Source organism: Thermobia domestica, chromosome 2 (assembly GCF_964235325.1).
Source record: "Thermobia domestica chromosome 2, izTheDome1.hap1.1, whole genome shotgun sequence".
In the NCBI taxonomy this organism is placed as follows: Eukaryota; Metazoa; Arthropoda; class Insecta; order Zygentoma; family Lepismatidae; genus Thermobia; species Thermobia domestica.
Window position 1 is genome coordinate 292,379,784 of NC_137455.1, and position 22,593 is coordinate 292,402,376.

At 34.8% G+C, this 22,593-nt stretch overlaps 1 protein-coding gene across 2 annotated transcripts in view; it reads left to right on the plus strand.

Annotated features, from left to right (window-relative positions):
• Positions 1–312: 312 nt before the first annotated feature.
• Positions 313–22,593, plus strand: part of Ppcs (phosphopantothenoylcysteine synthetase) — a 29,971-nt gene continuing 7,690 nt past the window's right edge. Inside the window, exons 1-4 of one of the 2 annotated variants that reach the window (XM_081748890.1) lie at positions 313–486; positions 5,248–5,378; positions 15,781–15,878; positions 18,772–18,986. In XM_081748890.1, coding sequence (XP_081605016.1) covers positions 358–486; positions 5,248–5,378; positions 15,781–15,878; positions 18,772–18,986 — 573 coding nt within the window. In that variant the 5' untranslated portion in view covers positions 313–357. The remainder of the gene's footprint in view (positions 487–5,247; positions 5,379–15,780; positions 15,879–18,771; positions 18,987–22,593) is intronic. The other variant, XM_081748891.1, reaches the window with a different exon arrangement.

Below are 22,593 nucleotides of genomic sequence, written 5' to 3' on the forward strand. Positions count from 1 at the left end.
GGCTCGTTTTGTCCCCCTTGTACTTCCTGATATAAATTTTGTGACCAACTTAAAACAACTGGTTAGGATAGCGCGTAAAACAGCTGGCTAGAGTAGCGCGCGGAAAAACGTACTTCCGGGAGTATTACTCTCCCGAGCGGGTCGTCACAAAAGCAGAAAAATGTCATTACAATTCCTATGTCTATTATTACACATTAAATCGCAAATTTTGAGTTGGGTTGTCGCAAACCGCTACTGAAAATACCCTAATATTGATTTTTAAACCTGTTTCGCACGAGATATTCAGTGGAATTTCTTCCATTCACTATGATCTGGTATCATTCCGGATGATGACAAACGAAAAGCACATACTTAATAATGGCGGAAAATTGGGAGGAATTTTATAATAGTCATCCACCTCCGGCAGACTTCGATAATAGTGAAAGAAAACTTAATGAATTTTGTTCTCAACATGCGAAAATCGGTAATAAAATAGTTTTAATTACGGTAAGTCTCTGAGTAGTAACAAGGTTGGTAGTTTTTACGGTTTACACTAATGTAAATATTAAGTACAAGGATCCTATTATGTTGCTTTGTACTGTGTTGATTTACAAATAAAATATACTTAAGAAAACTGGATTGGCATAGTATTAGGTTGAAGTTCCGAAGATCATCATTCAATCAGTTAAAAAAAAAAAAAAACGGCCTATGTTTAGCAGAAGGGGTCCAGCTCTTTTCTCTAAAAAAATGTTACAATTTTGGTAATTTCTGTTCACATTCGGTTAGTGTAGGGTAGGGTTGGTTAGTTTAAGTTAGGATAGGCTAGGGAGTATGTTTAGTACAAGGGGTCCAGAAGCACGTAAAACACACAAAATTTACAGGAGAAATGGATGATGCAAGTACTTCGACGTAACATAACGTAACCAAATTTAACCTAACCTACCATAAACTAACTTAAGCTAACCTTAACTAACCTAAACTTACGTAATATTAGTAGAAATAAGCGAAATTCTATCGTTTTTTGAAAAATTATACGGGACCCCTACACTAATTTAACATAGACTAACCTAACCTAAACTAAACTAAACTAACGTAAGCTAGCCTAAACTAACCTAATTTACTCTAAACTAACCGAATGTGAACAGAAATTACAAAAATTGTAACATTTTTTAGAGAAAAGAGCTGGACCCCTTCTGCTAAACATAGGCCTAGGCGAGTTTAGGTTACGTTAGGTTAGTTTAATTTATGTTATATTAGTATAGGAGTCCCGCATAATTTTCCAAAAAATGATAGAATTTCGCTTATTTCTACTAATATTACGTTAGTTTAGTTTAGTTCAGGTTAGCTTACGTTAGTTTATGTTAAGTTTGGTTAGATTTGGTTACGTTATGTTACGTCTAAGTACTTGCATCACTCATTTCTCCTGTAAATTTTGTGTTTTTTACGTGCTGCTGGACCCTTGTACTAAACATACCCCAAAAAAACTAAGAATAGTTCGTCAAATTTTACGTGCAGTTTTACTATATGAATCCATAGTAGAAGTAGTAGGAACGGGTTAGAAACCCCGCAGGAGTTGGTTGGGTTCTGTTTTCTACAGAATGGGCAAATAAAAGATGCCCAAATCTTTCTGTACATTTTACAATTTGTGGATTCGTATAGTAAAAACTGCACCTTATTTTAAAAGGCTTTTTTTTTTTTTTTTTTTTTTTTGCTTGTTTTAAATGCTTAGTCATTCTGGACTCGTAGCCTTTGTGCATGCCCAAATAATTACCGGTACGCATGTACAAATTGATAATGTGCGCGCTAACTGATATGTTCTGGAGATGATTAGGATATATGCTATTTCCTGGTATCCTATTATGTGCAATTATTTTATCCCAAAATTCACTGGTAGTGCCTTAGAAATGTTTTCTTAGGGTAGGAGTTGAATTCGTGGGTGCGGATCCACTTACGAAAATTTTCCCTTATGGATATAAATACACATCCAGATATATGACATATAAATTTTTGCAAAAAAACCACAAACTAACTTTGCAAAGTTTCCACTAAAAGGAGCGCAGCAGGGACCATACGAGTGTGCGTCTGCAGGAAGCAGAGCCTCAGAGACAGGGGGTATGTGTATAAACGAAGACAGTGCAAAAATCACATAATATCGCATAAAATCACATTGATTAGAGCACTTGTGATTGTTGTGCACTTGTGGCTATACTTGTAAACATAAAATACATGTTTCTTATATCGTGCAGAAATACTCCACCAGTGGAAATTAGTATGTTACACTTACTAATATGCATTCATTCATTTTATAGCATAGCCCTTGATATGGTTTCATAGTTGTAACATTCCACTGAATGGCATTTAGTATCTCCCCCAACTCGTTTCATGGTTTCAGAACCGAGTACCTTGTTTTTGTCTAAATTGTGATAAAGGTAGAGGTACAAGGGCCCCTGGGGAGCTTCTAACTCCCTTCGCTACCTGTTCCTAGCTCAGCTATATTTTGTAAAGTAACACACTAAATCTTATATGTGCAAGATTGGGGGAGATACTAAATGTCAGCCCATTCCACTTGTGAACGTGAAATACTGGTTTCTGATATACTGAAAAGTTTGCCCGATAGTGGAATTTAATATCCTATACAATCCTGTTTCATATACACTCAGTCAATTTAATCGTAAAATGACCATTTTTATGACGGATCGGTAATAATTAGTACTAAAAAAATACTTAATTAGTACCGGTACTAAAAAAAAAAGTACATAAATGAATGACTAATTTTGATAGTTGATTAATTTGAAGTTTAATGGAGAGTTAGGAACGAGGATTTTCTCGTTACGTTTCTTTTTAATAATTTAGTAATATATGTTTATTGCTTGTTTACAGCAATTAGCATTACAAGGATTAATATTAAACCTTATGAAATCGCAAGTGATTCTTATGAGTGAAGGGCACAGGTGATTATCAAGAAATACATGCTGTATAGATACATGTGTTAATACTTTTGGAAAGATTTCTAGAGCGGAATATAGTCTGCCTCCTTGTCGATTATTTTCTTTGGGAGTTAATTTTACATTCTATTCTTCAACTCATCTTAACGCGTATCGTAATGTAGGATCGGTTTAGAAGTAATTTGCAATCGATGACGCTGGTGTATATATATAAATAAGGCAGGCTCTGAAGAATTGTGTGAAAAACATTCACCAACTTCATGTGAAGTGGTTACTATAAGCTAGTATTGCATGTAAGCCGCGTCAAGGCAGGGCAAAGCAGTAGAAACATTCGAGAGTGCATTCGTGGGACCAGATTTTTTCTTTCATATTGTGTGTTTCGGCCTCTCAATAGGGATAGCAAATAATGCAGACTTTTTAAAAATGTAAACATCTTAAATTTACATTGAAATAAAGTTTAAAATTTCATAAGAATATTGACCTAAATCAGAATAGTATATTGTATCAAATACGTGTGTAAAATATTTGTTTTTTATTATTAAATATATTGCAAGACAATATTAACCCCTCCACACACACACATTTTTTTTTTTTTTTTTTTTTCCCTGGAAGAAACCTTGATTCTAATAATATCAAGAATTCCTTAGCCGATGTTACATCAACAGGATGAAAACAAAAGAGAACAATTCTAGAATTTTCATACGCTATTGAAGTTTCCAACTTTTCTCTCTCTTTCTTCAACGTTATTTCATTTTTTGATAGTTCGCAACTAGGCACTTGTTTAGTATACTTGTCAGAGTTTTGAGTTACTCTTTAGGCAAGATCTTAAAAGCCTTACTGGGTGGTAATCGGAACTGTCCGAACAGTCGTATCCTCTTACTAGTGGCATTATAACTTAATGTGTGTCGAACGACGTTGCCATAGTTTTGGTCCGCGTTACACTGTGATTAATGACTTACACATATGTGTTCTTTCTTTCTGTCTATATAAAGAAGGGGGAAATGAAGAAACATTGACCAACTTGCTTGCATATATGGGTCGTTCCTTCTCAACAGAAGAAATATTCTGTTGAAAGCAGGTTGAAAGTGTCAAATAACAAAGCAACACCAAGCACTCGGAGTTTCGTGGCTACTTTTTTCTTCGCCAAAACATTTAAGACATTCCATTCCTTACTCATGTGACGGAGACGATCAGCGTTTACTCACCCCTGTTCTCGCCGAGAGCTGCCGTCCAGTTCGAATTTTATTGGCAACACCGAATTTCGAAGAAAATGTCTGTTTTAGTACCATGTAATGGGAGAAGAAGGCTAATAGATCAATTTTCTATACCTCCCACTAAGGGTTTTAAACTCTTGCCTAAAGAGTACAATATTAACATTTCTAAAGTTTGTGTGTTCATAAAGAAGAGAAAGAAATTTGTGAATAAAAGACATTCTGACCTTGCAAGGTAAAACACAACTTTCATAAAATCTACAGTAATTTTCAGTAGTTTTATCAAACACAAAGCAATTTTGCCGGCAGGCCACCAGGATAATCTCCACACGTTCTCTTCTCAATTCCATTCCTCACTGTACCTACAAGAAAAGAAAACTATTTACAACTTGAAAGTAATGCCAATACAAATAAAAATAACAATATAATTGTACATTTCATGTAACATGCCTATGTTTCCTTTTGAAAACTATATGAATTTCATCCAAAATAACAGTTTTAAAGTGGCGATCATTTGGCAAAGTGGTTGATTTTTATTATTTTTTTAAGCATTCCATAAACATGTACACAATATTAATATTAACATCATTTTACACACATTTCTGTGTTATTCCAGTGGTTCTACAGTTTTGATCACTTGTTCTAAATCGTTCTACGTACGGTTATGAGACTGCCATCTTTTAGAAAGAGATTATTTAGGAGTTACGGTTGCTTAACGTGTAGGCAAATTATTTAAATGTGTTATGATAAACTGCCAGCCCATTCATTCATAAATGTACGTTTCTCATACCCTGCTTACTGTCTTTATCAGAATTTATTTATGTTTTAAATAAGGCTTGACACTTATTTTTCTTAGATGACTTCTAGAAAGTAGTACAGTAAATACAATCCAGGTTTTATAATTATTATATTGGAGAATTTTAGAGAGAATGCGTATTACAGTCCATTACCAAATTTTCTTCTGATGTTGGCTAATAATTAGTAAATTTTGGGTTTATTTCTCATTTTTTGATGGAATGTAATTCTCTTGAAAATTGTCTAGAGTTTTAAGGATATTTTAATATATTGTATTAATATTTATATAATGTGATATAACTCGTTTGTTATTTTAGTCAGGAGGAACGACCGTGCCTTTAGAGCACAATACAGTTCGATATGTAGACAACTTTAGTCTTGGTACCAGAGGAGCATCGTCAGCTGAATTCTTCTTGAAAGCGGGCTATGCAGTTATCTTTTTGTACCGGTAATGTATTCAGCTATTTTATTCATACAAAATAATATAATGAATATAGCAATACTTGTGAAAGACGATAATAATAATAATAATAACGTTAAAACATTAAGAAAAAATCATTCTGAGTAACTCGTATAAACACTATGAATTTTTGGGATTCGAAATTTTAAGTTTTGGGAGAATTTCTGCCGTATGCGAGTCTTCTTGTAAATTCACTGTATTTCATAATACGCAACTATCATTATTTTACATTTAGAATAAGACGATACTCTAAGATCACATTCTGTTAAATTAAAGAGGCATTTGGATTGATCAGAGTTTAACAACCCTTTTCAGCATCAAGGCTATATAATTATGTACTGCTTCAAATGGAATTCAAACCATTACCCGGGCTTTTATTCGAGGTTTAGCATTCCCCACAAAGGACCAAATCCAGGACCACGCACACAGAAACCACATTCATTTGGTCGCACAGAGGCATTTACTAAGACCATTTAATTGTACTTATATTCAGACTTCGAAATTAACATGATTATAAACAACAAAAGAGATCATATATCGTAATATAATCTTTTTCCACCCGTTAACTTTGATTATGAATCGTTTCAAGAACAAGAAATAATGTGGTCAACGTTGATTGTGCTCGTTTCGAGAAAACTTTGTATGCAGTTTGAAAACATATCTCTTCTACCTCAGGATCTGTTGTAAATATCTGTTTACAGTTAGCCTTGCCATATGTATGGGAGATTCCCATTTCGAAGAGTTTTAATGATGTGTTATTCGGCTACAGAGGTTTGAACCAGATGTGGGAAGTCTCACTGAACTGTAATGTCTCAATACTTCTGCTCTCACAACTTTATTGGAAATAATGAAGGTGATCGAGGTCGAAGTTGGACTTCAGGCTTTTATCTTGTCTACATAAATACTAATGATAGATTTGACATTTGATACATGTTGGAAGAGCTTTTTAAAACGATTTTGGCTTCTGATTTTGGGCGTGTTCAACCAAATGGTTCTCAGTTGAATATTAGACAGTGTGTGCAATACGAAACGTTTTTTTTTATACCTTGTACAGAGGTTGATTCATTTATATTGAGCCGAAGTCAATGTGCAACTATACCGCGCATATTGACATGAGATAAGCAACATTATCTTGTTAATCATGTATTAGGCATTGTGGTCGAGCGTAGTTTAATACCACCGAAACTGAACGGATTGTGGAAGGAATTCGTGTACCAACATCAAATCCCAACATTATATGGACAAGACATGAACTAAGTTGAACTGCACCAAGACAAGGCATTCAGCCACACGGCGAAATCATCGCTGCAATTCTATAGCCTTATGGAACAGGAAACTTGAATTTTGGCAATTTCCTTCTCTAACATCTTTGTCAAGAGTCCAGATGTCAGGTCAATGGACTATCGTGCTTTCGGATTCCTCAAGCGGTACCTGCCTCATTGTCGAGTCCGCACCGTCACCGGCCTGTGGAAAATCTGTAAAGATGAATTGGGTGGAATACCCATGGTCCAGTTGAAACACAGTCTCCTGTAATAGAAACTCCGATGCCGGGCAATAGTCAGTTGAAGTGGCCTGCAGACCGGAAACAACCGAAGGTGGAAACACGGCGTTTCCTACGTAAATAACACATTCAAATTCGGCTCAATATAACTGAATCAACCTTTGTATTCTTTCACATTTGACGAAGACGTCAAACTTTTAATGCACATATTTTCATTGAAAAGTATAGTAATCCATTATTCATTCGCCAAAGAGATAAATGATCAGTCCACGTTAAATTATGATTCGTATAGTCCAAATAGACACAGCTCCAAAAAAAAAGTTTTGTTTTTTTCTGATTCTGCCCACCTGGGTGTTTGAACATTTTAATTATATATTATTGGTATAATCAAGCTGTATCACATTACTTAAAAAAAATGTACTTCTATAGAACGAATTAGATATTTTTTCGTATTAAGATGCGCTAGTGAACAATTAATAATATTAAAATATTCTAAGGCTATCGAGAACTTCTGAAAATACTGAATGAATGAAAAGAAAACTCTGAGTTTGAGTTAATTAAAGGACAAATAATGGTATGGATTATATTTATATTCGAAAAAAAAAAAAAAAACATGGACATTTACATTTATAAAAACAAAATAATTCAAATTGAGCAGTATTATGAAAACAAAAAACCTGTTCAACCGATTTTTAGCATTGTATGTAGTAGAAGAGTAGACCTTCGGCCACCTAAAGTTCATGGGGATAGAAATTAATGTTTGTGCGGGAGTTCGAAGGATTAAAAAAAAAAAAAAAAAAAAAAAAAAAAAAAAAAAAAATCAGAATCTAAATTCAGCATCGCTACATAAAACCAGCTTGACTCATTTGGTTTCGTTTCGTTATTTTTTGTTCGATGTTCTTTCTTTCAAAGATGCTTGCAAGAAATGTGTAACAAATGACGATTAGATTGATGTTTCAAGGTGTGTAAAAGAAAGAAAAATAAATAGTACTGGATCCCACTCCATTGTGGCCAACACCCAGTAGCAGCATGAATCTCCTTGTGAATCCAGAAGCAGTAGGGGTGAAACGGCATTGATGCTCGGTTTTTCTTGGAACTGACTAGCTTGTCTATATACACATCTCAGATAGATATTTATTACATATTATATTTTATATTGTTATCTGTTATTTGATTGGTTAGTTCGGAGTTTAGTACTCCCTTTCTGCACTTAAACTATAAGACGTGCACTAATAGCTTAATGTGGAATCATAACCTTATGAGCTTACTGTAAATTGAAATCCAGGATTCCCGCTATGACGTTGCATACTCTAGTCATATTAGAGTACGTTTCTTTTGTCTTGGCACACTTCCCGCTAGTGCGTTTGGTTGGCCTTTAAAGTATTTTCTGCTAGCACTCACATGAACGTTTTAATCCAATAGACGTCTTATTGGCTTTGTCGTGTACGTGACGTTAGTTGTCAGCCAGCCCATCAAATGAGGTCGTTACTGTTTGGCTGGTATGTGAAGTGCTCAGTTGCCACACGCAAAAAGGTGTGTTACAGTGATTTTGAATGGTGTCGCGTTTTGCTGTATGTATATATACAGGGTGGCCCATTTTAATTTTTCCATGAAAATATCTCGAAAACTTTTCAACATAAATGAACCGAAAAAAAAGAACTCAAATAGAAAATGTCATGGGGCACATCGAATGGTGTTATCGCGGTGCATCCCAGAGCCAGCTTTCATGAGCGCCCAGGGCTCAACTTTAAAATTTTAAATGGAAAAATGGGGCGAGTGATACCTCGTTCGATGGATCTTTAAAAACTGCAAAGCGTTGGGGCGAAAAATTTTCATATCGGTCACCGTATTCAAAATGGCGGCCAAGACAAAGTGCCTATATCAAAGAAAACGTCCAGTACCATTAATGAGAACGGTTGGAGATAAATGAACAGAATGAAAGGTGAAACAGGAAAATGGTTTGGGGTTCGTCGAATGATTATGTTGAGGTGACACCAGGGCCGCCTTTATGGGGACCCAGGGCCCAACTTTAAAATTTTAAATGGAAACATTGGTTGAGTGATATTTCTTTAAACACTAAACAGCGTTGTGGCAGAACATTTTTCATATGGATCACCGTTTTAAAATTGGCCGCCAAGACATGGTCCCTGTATCAGATAAAACGTCCAGTACCACTAATATGAAAACGATTGGAGATAAATGAACAGAATAAAACTCGTATAGGAAATCACAGAGGGTATTTATTATTCCACGGCTCGAGAACGATGCAGCAGAGAAAAAGATGATTAAAATAAAAGTGACTTAATACAAAGGAGGAAATCTAATTCCTAGAAAATTATCGCTGCAACCTCCCACCTCTGAAGTGGAAAGGAATGGTGAAATTGCAAATGAGAACCTTAGTTTTTGGAAATTGAATCTACGCAACAAAATTATCTGAAATGTGTTTTTATAAGAGAGAGATTTCTCTGTAATGAGAAAAAGTAGGTAAAATTCGTGTTAAATGGTACCTTCCCTTTTTACTGCATGCAATGATTTCATGCAAAAATCAACCAACTGAAATGCAAAACAAAATTGTCGAACGTTGCAGTTTTTGCAATGTGAACGAGGTATCACTCGCCCCATGTTTTCATTTAAACTTTTGAGCTTGGCTCTGGGCATCCCGGGGGATAGTGCGACAATACCATTCGATGTGCCCCATGACCTTTTCTATTTGAGTTTTTGTTCGGTTCAATTACCATATTAATGGTACTGAACGTTTTATCTAATACAGGAACCATGTCTTGGCGGCCATTTTGAATTCTGTGACCGATATGAAAGATCTTTTACTACAGCGGCTTTTAGTTTTTAAAGATCTATGGAACGAGGTATCACGCGCCCATGTTTCCATTTAAAATTTTAAACTTGGGCTGTGGGCTTCCCTGATGGGTGGCCCTGAGGGACACCGCGACAATACCCATTCGATGTGCTCCATGGTTTTTGCTATTTGAGTTTTTGTTGGGTTCATTTATGTCCAACCGTTTCGGTGTTAGTGATAATGGACATTTTGTCTGATACAAGTACCATGTCTTGGTCATTTTGAATACGTTGACCGATATGAAAAATCTTTTGGCACTACGTTTTTTAGTTTCTAAACATTATCGAACGAGGTATCATTCGCCCCATGTTTCCATTTAAAATTTTAAAGTTGGACCCTAGGCCCCCCCTGAAGGGCGGCATTGGGGGACACCGTGACAACACCATTCGATGTGCCCTATGACATTTCCTTTTTGAGTTTGTGTTTGATTAATTTACGTTGAACCGTTTTCGAGATACTTCCGTGGAAATATTAAAATGGGCCACCCTGTATGTATATACAGTGGACTCTTTTTAATTCGAAGTCCAAGGGAACACGAGAAAACTTCGAATTATCCAAAATTCGAATTATCCAACAACATTCATTTTCACATATATAACAACAAACAAACCAAAGTACTGTGCATCAGAAACATACTCATATGGTGTAGACTTTACCTTTAAAGCAGCTTATTATTTGCGTGATCGAATTTCGCAAACTAACAAACGACATTGACTCCACATAATTCAAACTACGTGCACAATGGAGAATATATTTACGTACAACACTACAACATACATTGAATACCCCAAACAATTAAACACCAGTAACAATTTGAATATTCTGTTCTCACTTTTAAGAAGTTGTACACCTCATTTGCTTAAATTTGATTGTTTTTGTACGGTCAATAAATCTTGAATTTCATGTATTGCGTGGAATACGATATTAATAACATTTGGTTGACTTTATCAATAATTCATCTTAAATTTTCAACCAATTCTGAAACAAGATGGGATTGGCACACGTTCTTTATCTTTACTTCTCCCCCAACTCACCTTCATCTTTATCATTACATAGATTTTCTATTTATCTTTTCTATTATTCTTCCCTATGGCTGCATCTGGATAACTGAAAACACGTTAAAACTGTGTTTCTCTGTTTACATCTGTCCAACATTACAATTTTTCAACTGTATATACTTCGAATTATCCAAAACATAGGTTCAAAAGTTCGATTTATCCACGATTTTTTACTACTGTTTTCAATATAGTTTTCAAGGGGAATGGACTTCTGTTCGAATTATCCAAGTTCGAATTAACGAGGCTCCACTGTATATATATATATATATATATATATATATTAAAATGCTACAATAGCAATTAAGAGTGACTGAGCTCCAGCTATAGCTTTAGCATTCATTCCTTTGATTTACGGTTACTTGTGATTTCACGTTTATAACAGACAAATATTTTTTAAAAGGTGTACTTTAAATAGATTATTTAAAGAGATCTTTTTCACAAAGTTTATCCTTTTAAACTATTGTTCAAAGTCTTTGCATTTTAATGAGTCTTCTCCGAAATAAATGCAAATGAATTGTGCTGCCATCTCTGGAGTTTTTAAACTATACGTTTGTGGACGCTTATATGTTTGTGGCAAATCCTTTCGACAGTGAGATCTCGGAAACTACAGGCTCTAAAAAGATGACGTGTTCACTGATCGATTGCAAATTTTGCGTAGATTGTCCAGTTCTAACTCAATATTTAAAAAAAAAAAAAAAAAAAAAAAAAAAAAAAAACATGGCCATTATTTATTTATTATCATTTTTACGGGTACACTGGAAGTGTTGAAATTAAATTTAAAAAAATAAAATAAAAAAAAGCATCATATCCTACCTATTATACATTCCAACACCATATAATTGTACAGAGGGGCTGCATATCTCTCAGGTGTTTGTTTCATGGCCAAATTATAATGAAAAACGAAGGATAACCATTTCTCCATGTAAGTTGAATCTTTATTGTTTGGAGTGTTTTGCCCAATGAACACCATATATCGCTGACATTATAATTGATTGTATGTGTAATGTATTAGCTTATTTTAAAATGTATAAAACGATAATCATGCCTGTTGTTGTGTATGGTTGCGAAGTATGGTCTCTTACTCGGAACGAAGAACATAGATTGAAAATATTTGAGAACAAGATCCTGAGACGAATATTCGGACCCAAGAGAAACGGAAATAGGGAATGGCGGAATCTTCATAACAAGGAACTGCATAATTTATACGGTTTATCCAACATTGTTAGGGTCATCAAATCTAGGAGGTTCAGGTGAGCAGGTCATGTAGCCAGGATGGAAGAAAGAACGAACGCTTTCAAAATCTTGACTGAAAGACCAATCAGAAAACGACCATTAGGAAGACCTAGGCGCAGATGGGGGGATAATATTAAGAAAAATTTTCTCAGAAATAGAAATACAAAGTAGAAACTGGATCCAATTGGCTAAGAATAGAAGTCAGTGGAGAGCTTTTGTGAACCCGCCATTGAGCCTACGGGTTCCATAGGCCATTGAGTTACTTAGTTTATGTATTTGCTTATTACATACTACATGCAAGAAGAAAGAAAACACAGATCATACATGAATTAAAAACTGCAACCGGAAGTAGGCTCAAATTTTGCAAACGGTACGAGATATTGAAAAAGTAATCGAAAAAAATCTCCCCTTTACGGTATCTCTTGCCGATTTGTACCAAGACTTCTTTCACTTGTGTCTGTAAAGGGACATGTACAGATGTGAGGAATAACAAGGAGATTCATGTTCATATATGAATGATGCGCTGTGTAAAGAGCGCAGGTTCAGGTAGTATATATACATAATTTTTAAGATACAGACTGAGTGATACGTAAGCAATAAGTAGTTTTTACGTTGAAAATGCGTGATATGATCTATAGTAGTTAGCAGGGTTGGCAAAAACCATGGTTTTTATTAAGAAAACCAAAAAAAACCGGTTTTTTTGGTTTAAACCAGGTTTTTATGGTTTAAATAATTTGCTTTATATATTCATATCATATATGGACAGAAATAAGTTTGTTTCGCCTTGATGCTATTATGCAACAACCGGGTTATGCTGGAAGGGGTCACATAAGCTTAAAGCGGAATAAAAACCGCTTCTCGAGTTACATCCGAGAGAAATTGTCCTCCATTTGAACTCAGAACCAGGACTAATTGGCCACAAATGCAATACGTCTGCCGACTCACTCACGAAGGAATAATAATAATAATAATAATAATAATAATAAAATAAAAAAAAAACGTTGTACTCATCTTTACATGCTTCTTAATATAACTGTCAAGACTCATTTCAGAAGGACAAAAAGATAAACAGTTGCACAAGTGAAACCATTACACAGAATTACATATGAACAATTTCAAAGTACTACGGAGTACAGAGGAACTAATTTAGTTCAAGTTAGTTAACAACGACTTTTATTGGTCCAAATTAAAGAAATACACCGACTTAATCTGCATATCAATAAGAAAAGTGAATAAAGATACGAATTATTTGAGTCCACTTTGGCTCAAACTCATTTGTACATAGATAGATACCAAAGATACTTATTTCACTAAATGCCTCTCCTGGAGTCTGTATGAACCCCCCCCCCCCCACACACACAAAGTACGGATTTTCGATGTATTTTATAAATAGTAAACATTGAAACGAAACAATATTTAGAATTTTTCTTCGATTGCAATTACATAACAATAATAACAACTACAAAAATAAACATTTATAAACTTGTAAAAAAAAAAAAAAAAAAGTTGCTTTTGTAGTATTATCTTTTTGAGTAATGAATGGGGAATTTAGGTCTGAATATAATACGAATAATATACGGGAGTGAAACGTGATAACCCACAAATGTGTGCTCATCAAGATTTTACAAACACTTACACTTTTACGAACATTTTTTTTGTTTTTTGGTTTAAACCAGCCAACCCTGGTAGTTACTACTTAAAAAATACTTGTTTTCTGTGAGTCGGCCACGTTTCAATGGAACCGATGGTGACTAACATAGAAAAGTTTCATTACATTATCAAATAAAAACAGATTGACTGTTTTCGTTGTTTCTGAACGCAGTTTGCTTTTCAGCCAAGAAAAGTTTAAGCAGCGGGGTGAGTTTGGCGCAGGGTAACGAGGTACAGAATAAAATTTTTTAACTTTTCTTTCAAACCAATATACTTTTTTTTTTTCCCGTATGCTCGAACACTGAATACCCCTCCTCTTTGATGTAATGGATAACGCACACCCTTGGTGTAGGTAGTCCCTGATTTGACTTCCGATGGGAGCTCATTGAAATTTGAAAGCATTACGGCGATTCGCTTTCCAACTTACAGTTCTACTTCTTACATAGTCCCGATGCTGAAAAAGGCCGCTAGCTGAAGTTAAATAAACAAACACTTAACATCAGAGAAGCACGAAATTAAACCACTAAAATAGAAGAAAAATAGAAAATCTTGAAGAAGTCTGTATGTACAGGTCTTTTGCTCCAAAATAACTGTGAAGGGGTTTCTCCTGGCGTGATTCGTGCCAGCTAGACGTTATGTTGATTCCCTGGGTTGTTAAGCCTTGTTTTACAATAAACTTACATGCTCATGTTGCAGGTTTTTGCTGCGGGCTGTAAACAGAAAATTGCTGTAAATGATGACAACGATGTTATCTTCATATATAAATCATATTTAGAAACTTGTGCGTCAAAAAAACTTAAGAAAATACAACAAAATGAAATAAAAATTAACCCATATGGGAAGAGTTGGGTTTATTTTATTTTATTTTATTTATTTATTTATTTATTTATTTATTTATTTATTTATTTATTTTTGTTTTTTACGTTTTTCCAAAGTCTGGTTAGACGCTTTATATAAAACGGTGTATATGCGAGTATCATTATTTTTCAATGTGCTTGCAAGAATTAGAATTGTTCTATGTTAATTTAGAATACAGGGAATTTGTGAATAAATTTTCAAAGATTAACAAGTAATTAAGGGTGAGACATCATATATAAAATATATGTAATAATAATAAATTTGGACAATTAGCAAACCGTTAATATTATATACTTTGTAACAGTACAATGTTAATTTCAAAGCGAACTAACTTATATTAATAATGCGTGTGAGAATTACTAATTGATACACGATGGAATGGATATCTATTAACAGTAAGTAAAAATTTTCACATGTTAGAACATTGAAAAGAAGATATAGTTAAGAGAATTGTTTTGAGGCACTCTTCACCTCTTCCTCAGCGCATCTGAAGAAAGCTTGTTACTACATAGGGGAAGTAATGTATGAAATTCTCAACTCATCCATCGTATAGAATACGATTGACACGATAAGTTTGTAATTCGATAGTAAGATTTTGTTCTCTTCCCAATCTATGGGTAATGAAAAGTCTTTGGTAAGTAACTCAAAAATTAACACTCCTACCTTGTATCATAAAATAGTTCAACTTCAATCAAACAGTTCCAATGTGCGCTGACACCTCAGTTGAAGACTTCTAAATATTGTTTCCTAATTCAAGATAAGACTATTCATATTTGAGGTATTCATAATGTATCCTATACCATCTATCAGCATTTGTTTGTGATATGTACTTTTACGTAAGATCACAAAGAACAAACGCGGAATTCACGCTATTAACGTTCAGTTAACTGTCTTGAACTGCAAAGCACCCTACAAATTGATGATGTAGTGTACATTGAGAGAAATTTTTACCTTCCGTAACAACAACTGTTTCTGTAGATATGCCGAGGTAGAGATCAGAAGTGCCTCGAAACCGTCTACAGATTTTTGTATCTTTGGATGTTTTAACGTATAAGAATGTTTATTTTCTGTTAACATGTGTTAAGAGTTCCTGCAGTTTATGATTGTCTTTATCAGATATTGAATAATCGCCTCAATGATTGTAATTTTACATACTACTACTTTCCTAGCTGTTCTTTGAATCTCTTTCATTCCTATAAAGTAATTTTTTTCTGTGTTTTGTTTCTTTATTGATAGAATGAAATCACTAGAACCATTTATACGTCATTTTATGGGCCGGACATTTTTGGATATGTTGGAAATCAAGGAAAGTTCTGGTACTCTAAATATAACTGGTGAGTGGTTTTCAGATAATTGTGTTTATTATATTCGTTTCATGTGTCGGATGCATTTTTTTCTCCTTCGATTCAAAATGAGATCTTGAAATCAGGAACTTACTATAAAAACAATAAACTGAATAGTGTACCCTCTGATACTAACAAGTAACACACCCGAAGTGTAACACTCCGATTTTGATAAAATTTGGCAGTTGAAATAAACCAAAACGTGTTTTTCATTTTGTGCAGAAAAACGGTTTTAGGGGGCAAAAGCTCCCACCAAAAATTTTGAAAGTTGACGCCCGAAAGGCAAGAAGAAGTGCACCGAATTGAATGAAATTGTGCACAGATATTGTAGACGTAAAATGAGGTAATTGGGTTTCGTATTTTCCTGGAAAAAAGCGGTTGAGTGAGGCACGGACCTTCTAAACCTTTGATTACGAAATATCAAAAGTGCAAATAAGCATACGTCAGAAGTTCCTAAAGAATATGGAGGATAGGGACAATTTGGAAAACAATAAATGAAACGTGTTTTAATTTGTGCGGAAAAAAAGTGTTGGAATCTAGGCCCCATCCGAATAAAAAATTAAATATTACTGTAATAGTGCAGAAAGGAGTGGACCGAAGCAAATGAAATTGTGGGTAGATATTGTATAGACCCTATGTACAATAAGGCCTTTCGTGTTTCTGAAGTGTCCCTATCCGTTTTGCTTCAAATTTGGCACATCAACAGCAAACAGGAAATAAATCGACACGTGTTTTTGCTTATGCGGAAAAATATTGTAAGGGTTAAAGGTGCCTCCTAAAATACGCTATACTATTTGTGGTTGTTGTTGATCTGCCAAATTTGAAGAAGTCGGATGGAGACACTTGTGAAACACGAAAGTCCTTATTTTACATATCCAATATCTACATATAATTTCATTCGCTTCGGTCCACTCCTTCCACCACTCAACGCCTCGGTTCACTCAATAGTTTTTTTTCTTTCTTTTCAGGAAAATACGAAACTCGTATTCCCTCATCTTATCTCTATATTAATGCCGTTCCTCCACTTCCGCAAAATATCTATGACGTACCTCCACTTCCTAAAAAATACAATGGGTAAAGATAGACACTGGGGACGGCGTGTCATCATCCGTCCTCCTACCTTTTCAGATCCACTTTTACCCTTGCATCCAGTATACCCCGCAACACTCCTTCCAGACTATTCACTTCACCAGTAGATATCGTTTGGAGCTCATTTTGTAACTGCATGTAAAATTCATGGTGGTCTATTTTCTCAATAATGGGAATTTTCATCACGTTGCTAGTAATTGCCAAATAATGATAATGAATAAATCGTAAAAGCGTCGAAAAATTGTCACTTTTGCGTAAATTTTGAAATATCACTTTTGAAATATCGAGACTTGTTGCAAATTTCGGTAATTCGACAGAATTTCGCGCTTAATCGCGAGCGTTATATAGCCTAGCAAATAGTGAAAAACTATTTATTTTAGGTACACAACATTTTGATACAAAACTGATACATTTCGCGTTTTCGCGTGTCACCAAAAAATCGTGTCTCTAGTGATACATCATTTTATATCTTTATTTATGTAAATAACAAACTTTTTCATACAGCATGCAAAACAAATTTTCAATAGTCGGAATAATAAAACAGACTCAATAGGATAGTGGGAAAGTCAATGAAAGGAAGTTCAATTAGTTGGTTGGATTGAAGTTATTGTCATTTTCAACACCGAGCTGTATGAGACGTGGACCTATAGCTTAACATGGGATTCGAACCACATGGGCTTCCACTGTAAATTCAGTCAACATCTGGCACACTGAAGACGCGTACACAGAAACTCGAAAGGAAGTTCGAGTAAAGCCTGTATTTAAAGGTATTTTTGCGCAGAGCTATTTTAAATTCGAAACGTTCTGATTGCGAAGCAAGAACGCTTACACCATCTTAGAAAGAAATGGTGAGTTTCTTCTATGATGCAGGCTACCCTAGCTGAGAGTTCGTTGGTTTTCCTAGCTTAATTCGAATTAATACTGAAGGTTATCTATGCTAACATTATCTATGGAATTATTAGAGCATAATTTCGGATCGTTCGTGTTATGATGTTTTGTACATTAGTCTTAAGTCTTGCACTTCGTTTATGAACTTTTGATTTGGATGTGTATTATTTTAGTTGAAAGTTGAAGATAATGGAATGCCAAATAATAATAATAAACTTTTTTATGTAATAATAATAATACTAAAAGATGATAGTGGTGTTTGAATTTACATGGAGAGTCAATGCAGCAAAGAGTTAAGAAACATTTGTACCGTATACGGGGATGATCCAATGGACGGAAATGCAGCGAGAAAGTGGCTTTTACATTTTGGAGAACATTTTGGCATAAAGGGACTCTTAGGATGAACACATAACTTTATCCTAGGTGTTTCTATTTGCTTCTGTTTTGGTGGTGGTGGAGGAGGAAATTAGTTTATTGGATGAAAATTTTACGTAACGATTTTTATGAAGTAAATAATTCTACCTTTTCCAAGTACGATAAAGCTATATAACTAGGGCTCGATTTTAAGAAAGTAACTTAGAAGTCACTGAGGAGAACGTGTGTCCAAAAACTTTAGTGAATTCTAACTCATGTCAACGAGTTACGTAAACTAGATAGATGCACATAATATATATATATATGTTTCTTTCTCTTTTTCTTTCTTTCCTTCTTTTTTGTTTCTTTCTTCTTTCGTTAAACTTAAGTGTTTACCAGACAAAGAATATCTACTTCAGGCAGTATTTGATATTAAATTCCATTGTGTACTGGCAGTCTGAAGTAATATATAAAAAAAAAAAAGGAGAGATTTATTTTTTCTATACACACTTGTTAAAGTGAATATTTTCATTATTTTTTTTATTATTTCCAGTTCGGCAAGATGATGTTAACAAGGTATTACCAGTTCTACAGAGCTATCAAGAGGCGAAATCTAGGGAACGTATGTTATGTTTGTCCTTCACGTCCCTATCAGATTACTTGTGGCTTTTGAGAGCGGCCTCCAAAAGTCTAACTCAGTTTGGCAGTAATGCTATGCTGTATCTTGCTGCTGCTGTTTCAGATTTTTATGTACCATTAAATGAAATGGTAAGTTTAATGTTATAGTGTGTCAGTTACGTAAAATGTTGTATTCTGTTATCAAGCAAATTATTTTCCCGTTGGATTTCGAATCAAAAATTAAATTAGTATAAGTATATTTTTATTACAGCAATTAGGTGATGCAGACATTTACAGCAACTCACAGCAGGATGCAGGATTTACTGTGACAGTAACATAAAATTCTCTCAACCCTAGAATTCCGGGGGCACGGTGGCTCAGTGGTAGAGCTCTTACATCGGGTGCATGGGGTTCCTTGTTCGATCTCGGCCAAGTAAATTTGTGATGGACAACATCGTGTACGTGGGTTTTCTCGGAGTACTCCCGTTTCCTCCCACGTTCTCATTTCACAATTCTTCCATCATCTTCACTTGCCTTAATCGTTTCCCTTAGCCTAAAGGGCATAATCGTGGGACATGAAACAAACATTTTTTTTTAATCCTAGAATTATCAAATCCGTATGTGCTGCGTCAAGTACCAAGGGGGGGGGGAAGTAATATGTGCCCGGCTTTCTTGAAGTGATTGTTATACTATATCTATTGAATTCAAGTTAACACTTTTAACTAAACTATAACAAATCTTTGAAGTAGTTCTACTTCAAATTTGTCATAAATGGTTACATATATGCCTTATATTTATGTTATTAAGTACAGGCATGTGTTATGTTACACTTTGATCTTCCATTTTGTCTTCGCAGTGTAAGTATGTGTTTACGTCCACTTTTAGAATAAAATTTATAACACTTTTGTAAGCTTCAGTGTTTATATAAGAGACAGAAGTAGAAGTAGGATTTAAAATAGGGTCGTGGAATAAAAAGAAATTTTGGCGAAAATAAAGATGTGTTACACTTACTACCAACAAGGGCTCAAATTTGCCAGCCGCAAATGAATAATTATGTTATAAAAATAAACAGACGATATTGTAATTTAAAACTAACAAAAGTGAACAGTACATTCAAACGAACAATGTTAAAAATGAAGAGCTCTTAGAAAATATTTTATTCTGTAAAAAATTAAAATAACGCGCAAGTAAAATACTCCCCCCTCCCCAATTATATTTCTTGGATTAATGCCCGGAAGAGGTAGTTTTAACTATTTAAGATTTCATATTGGATCTGATGGAGCCAAAACGTAAGATATAACGAAAAACGGATCTCCACTTCAGATTTCAGCATTAATCCTCATAGAGCAAAATTAGAAGTAGCCAGCGAGAAATGTTTGTGTGAAATGGATTCAATGTTTCAAGAGTGGATCCCATCTCATCCCCCTCTGTTTCCCTTATTGAAACCGGAAGTGGTAGGTACTTATCTATTTTGTTTTCAATATTAAATCATCGTAGAACGAAAACGGTAAATGATAGCGGGAAACTGTTTTTGAAGTGAATTCAATGTCCCGAAAGTAAGTTTCCTCTCCACTCTTATCTCTGTATTCAAATAAAAATGATAAAAATTTTCCCACTTCCGGCTTCAATATCAGATACCCATAGAGCAGAAATAGTAAGAGAGCGAGAGCTCCTTCATGTCTAAGCGGTCAGTGTACACGCCTTCGGCGTGGGAGACCCGTGTTCGAATCAATAGTAAGAGAGCGAGATTTATTGATTTACTTTTTGTTATTATTATTTTTATTTTTTGAGCTGAGCGAAGCGAAGCTCTTATACTCGGGTTAGCCGTTTGGTTGTCCGCGAACTCCTCCTAGACCGTTTGGCCGATCTCAACCAAACTTAGCACGCTGATAGAGTATGTCGTGCTGAGTGACAACATAGGTCGAAATCAAAAATCCGATGTATCATCGAGGAATAATGACCGAAAAACGCTTCCTCCTAGACCGTTTGGCCGATCTCAACCAAACTTAGCACGCTGATAGAGTATGTCGTGCTGAGTGAGAACATAGGTCGAAATCAAAAATCAGATGTACCATCGAGGAATAATGACCGAAAAACGCTTGCATAGACTTAACATGGGGAAAAAGTTTTCACGCGATTTTTTTGTCAACAATTAAAAATGGCATTTATTATTGCATAATGGCCAGGAATGATTACGTAGTTTAAGCTCGCTCAGCTCATTTCATTGCAATCGGGTACATCCATTGCATTCCTAGTATAATTTAGATTCAATGCCTTTATTCCCCTATTGAAACTGTAGTTATAAATCTATCACTTTCAGTTACAATAATGGAGATCTATAATTTGGAAATTCCTGGTGGGGACACTCGGTCGAAAAAGAGCTTTTTCAAATCAACCATCCTTAGTTGAGGTTTCTGCTGGATTTTCCTCATTCACACCTGACAAATGTCGGAATGGTACCTGAGGTAATAGCCCCAGGCCGCTTCTTTCTTTCTCTTCAATTCTACAGGCAGTTTGATCGCCGAGGGACGTCATCCCTTATATATATGACGGGCTAACATGGCCATAAATACCGAAAGCTAAGAAATCTAATTCCTATCCCTAATCCTATAGTTTGGAAATATACCGTAGTTTCACAATTGAAACGATACACACTCATTCTTAGAAGTACCTGTTTTGTGAATATTATAATTTGAAAATAGGAACAAACGAGGAGACACAGGTAAAACAACGGATACTGTCCTGTCCACTATCAAACTCACATAGTCTGACATCGAGTAAGGGACCATTCGTTTCACAGGGGGTGCCTTCTACCACTTAGTCGTTGTGTCCCCTCAAAGTACTAAAAATGATCATATGCAAACGATTCCTGGTCATTAGTTATTCCACTCATTGTTTCTTCATTGGTAATTTCCATTTTTGATCTGTTACCTTAAGTCGAAAGAGGATAATCATGGGACTTTAAAGTTAGGGTTGCTAGATTCCCGGGCACCACTCGGGTTCAAAATTTATTTTATAGGTCTACGGACCAATGAACTAAACATACGGGCTTACATATTAAATTACCTGTAATTAATTATTTATGCCTTATAATATATATTGTACTTAGTTATTTATAAAGACTATATTTTTTTATTGTAACAAAAGGCTAGGATAAATATTATTTTCATTGTTGAGTCTGTATAAACTTAAAATTAGTTACGATGGAAATGAACGGTACAATGAGTTTTCTCTTTTGAAATCTATAGCAACACTTGATCAGAAGGATGATGATAATTGTAAGAAGTGCGTTTATGAGACTGCAGATACATCAGATCTATTCAAAATAATGCAGTATATTTAACTATTGAGTCAGTAATTCATACCTTGAACTACTGTTTAGTGTAATGAAAACTTTATGATCTTATGATAGAGTGTCAATAAGACTTGTGATGGCTGAAATTTGTACTTAGATGAAGTTGAAAATGACCTGTCAGGATTTCCAGGAAACGGTTCTGGAAAACAACTCTTCTTGACATAGCAAAGAACTTTAAAATATGTGAATAGTAAGGTCTAATCACTAATGTTTTGTGTTGTTAGTTTAGTCTGGTACATTGTACGTTTGGTGACTAGTAAAAGTACTATCAGCAGTTAGTAATAGCGGTTATAAAATGTTAGAAGAAACGGTAGTATTAACATGCGGAAATTAACTAATATTCATCTATAATGTGCCCTGGAAATCCTAAAGGGAGTTTTGTATTTCTAGCGTAATTTCGCC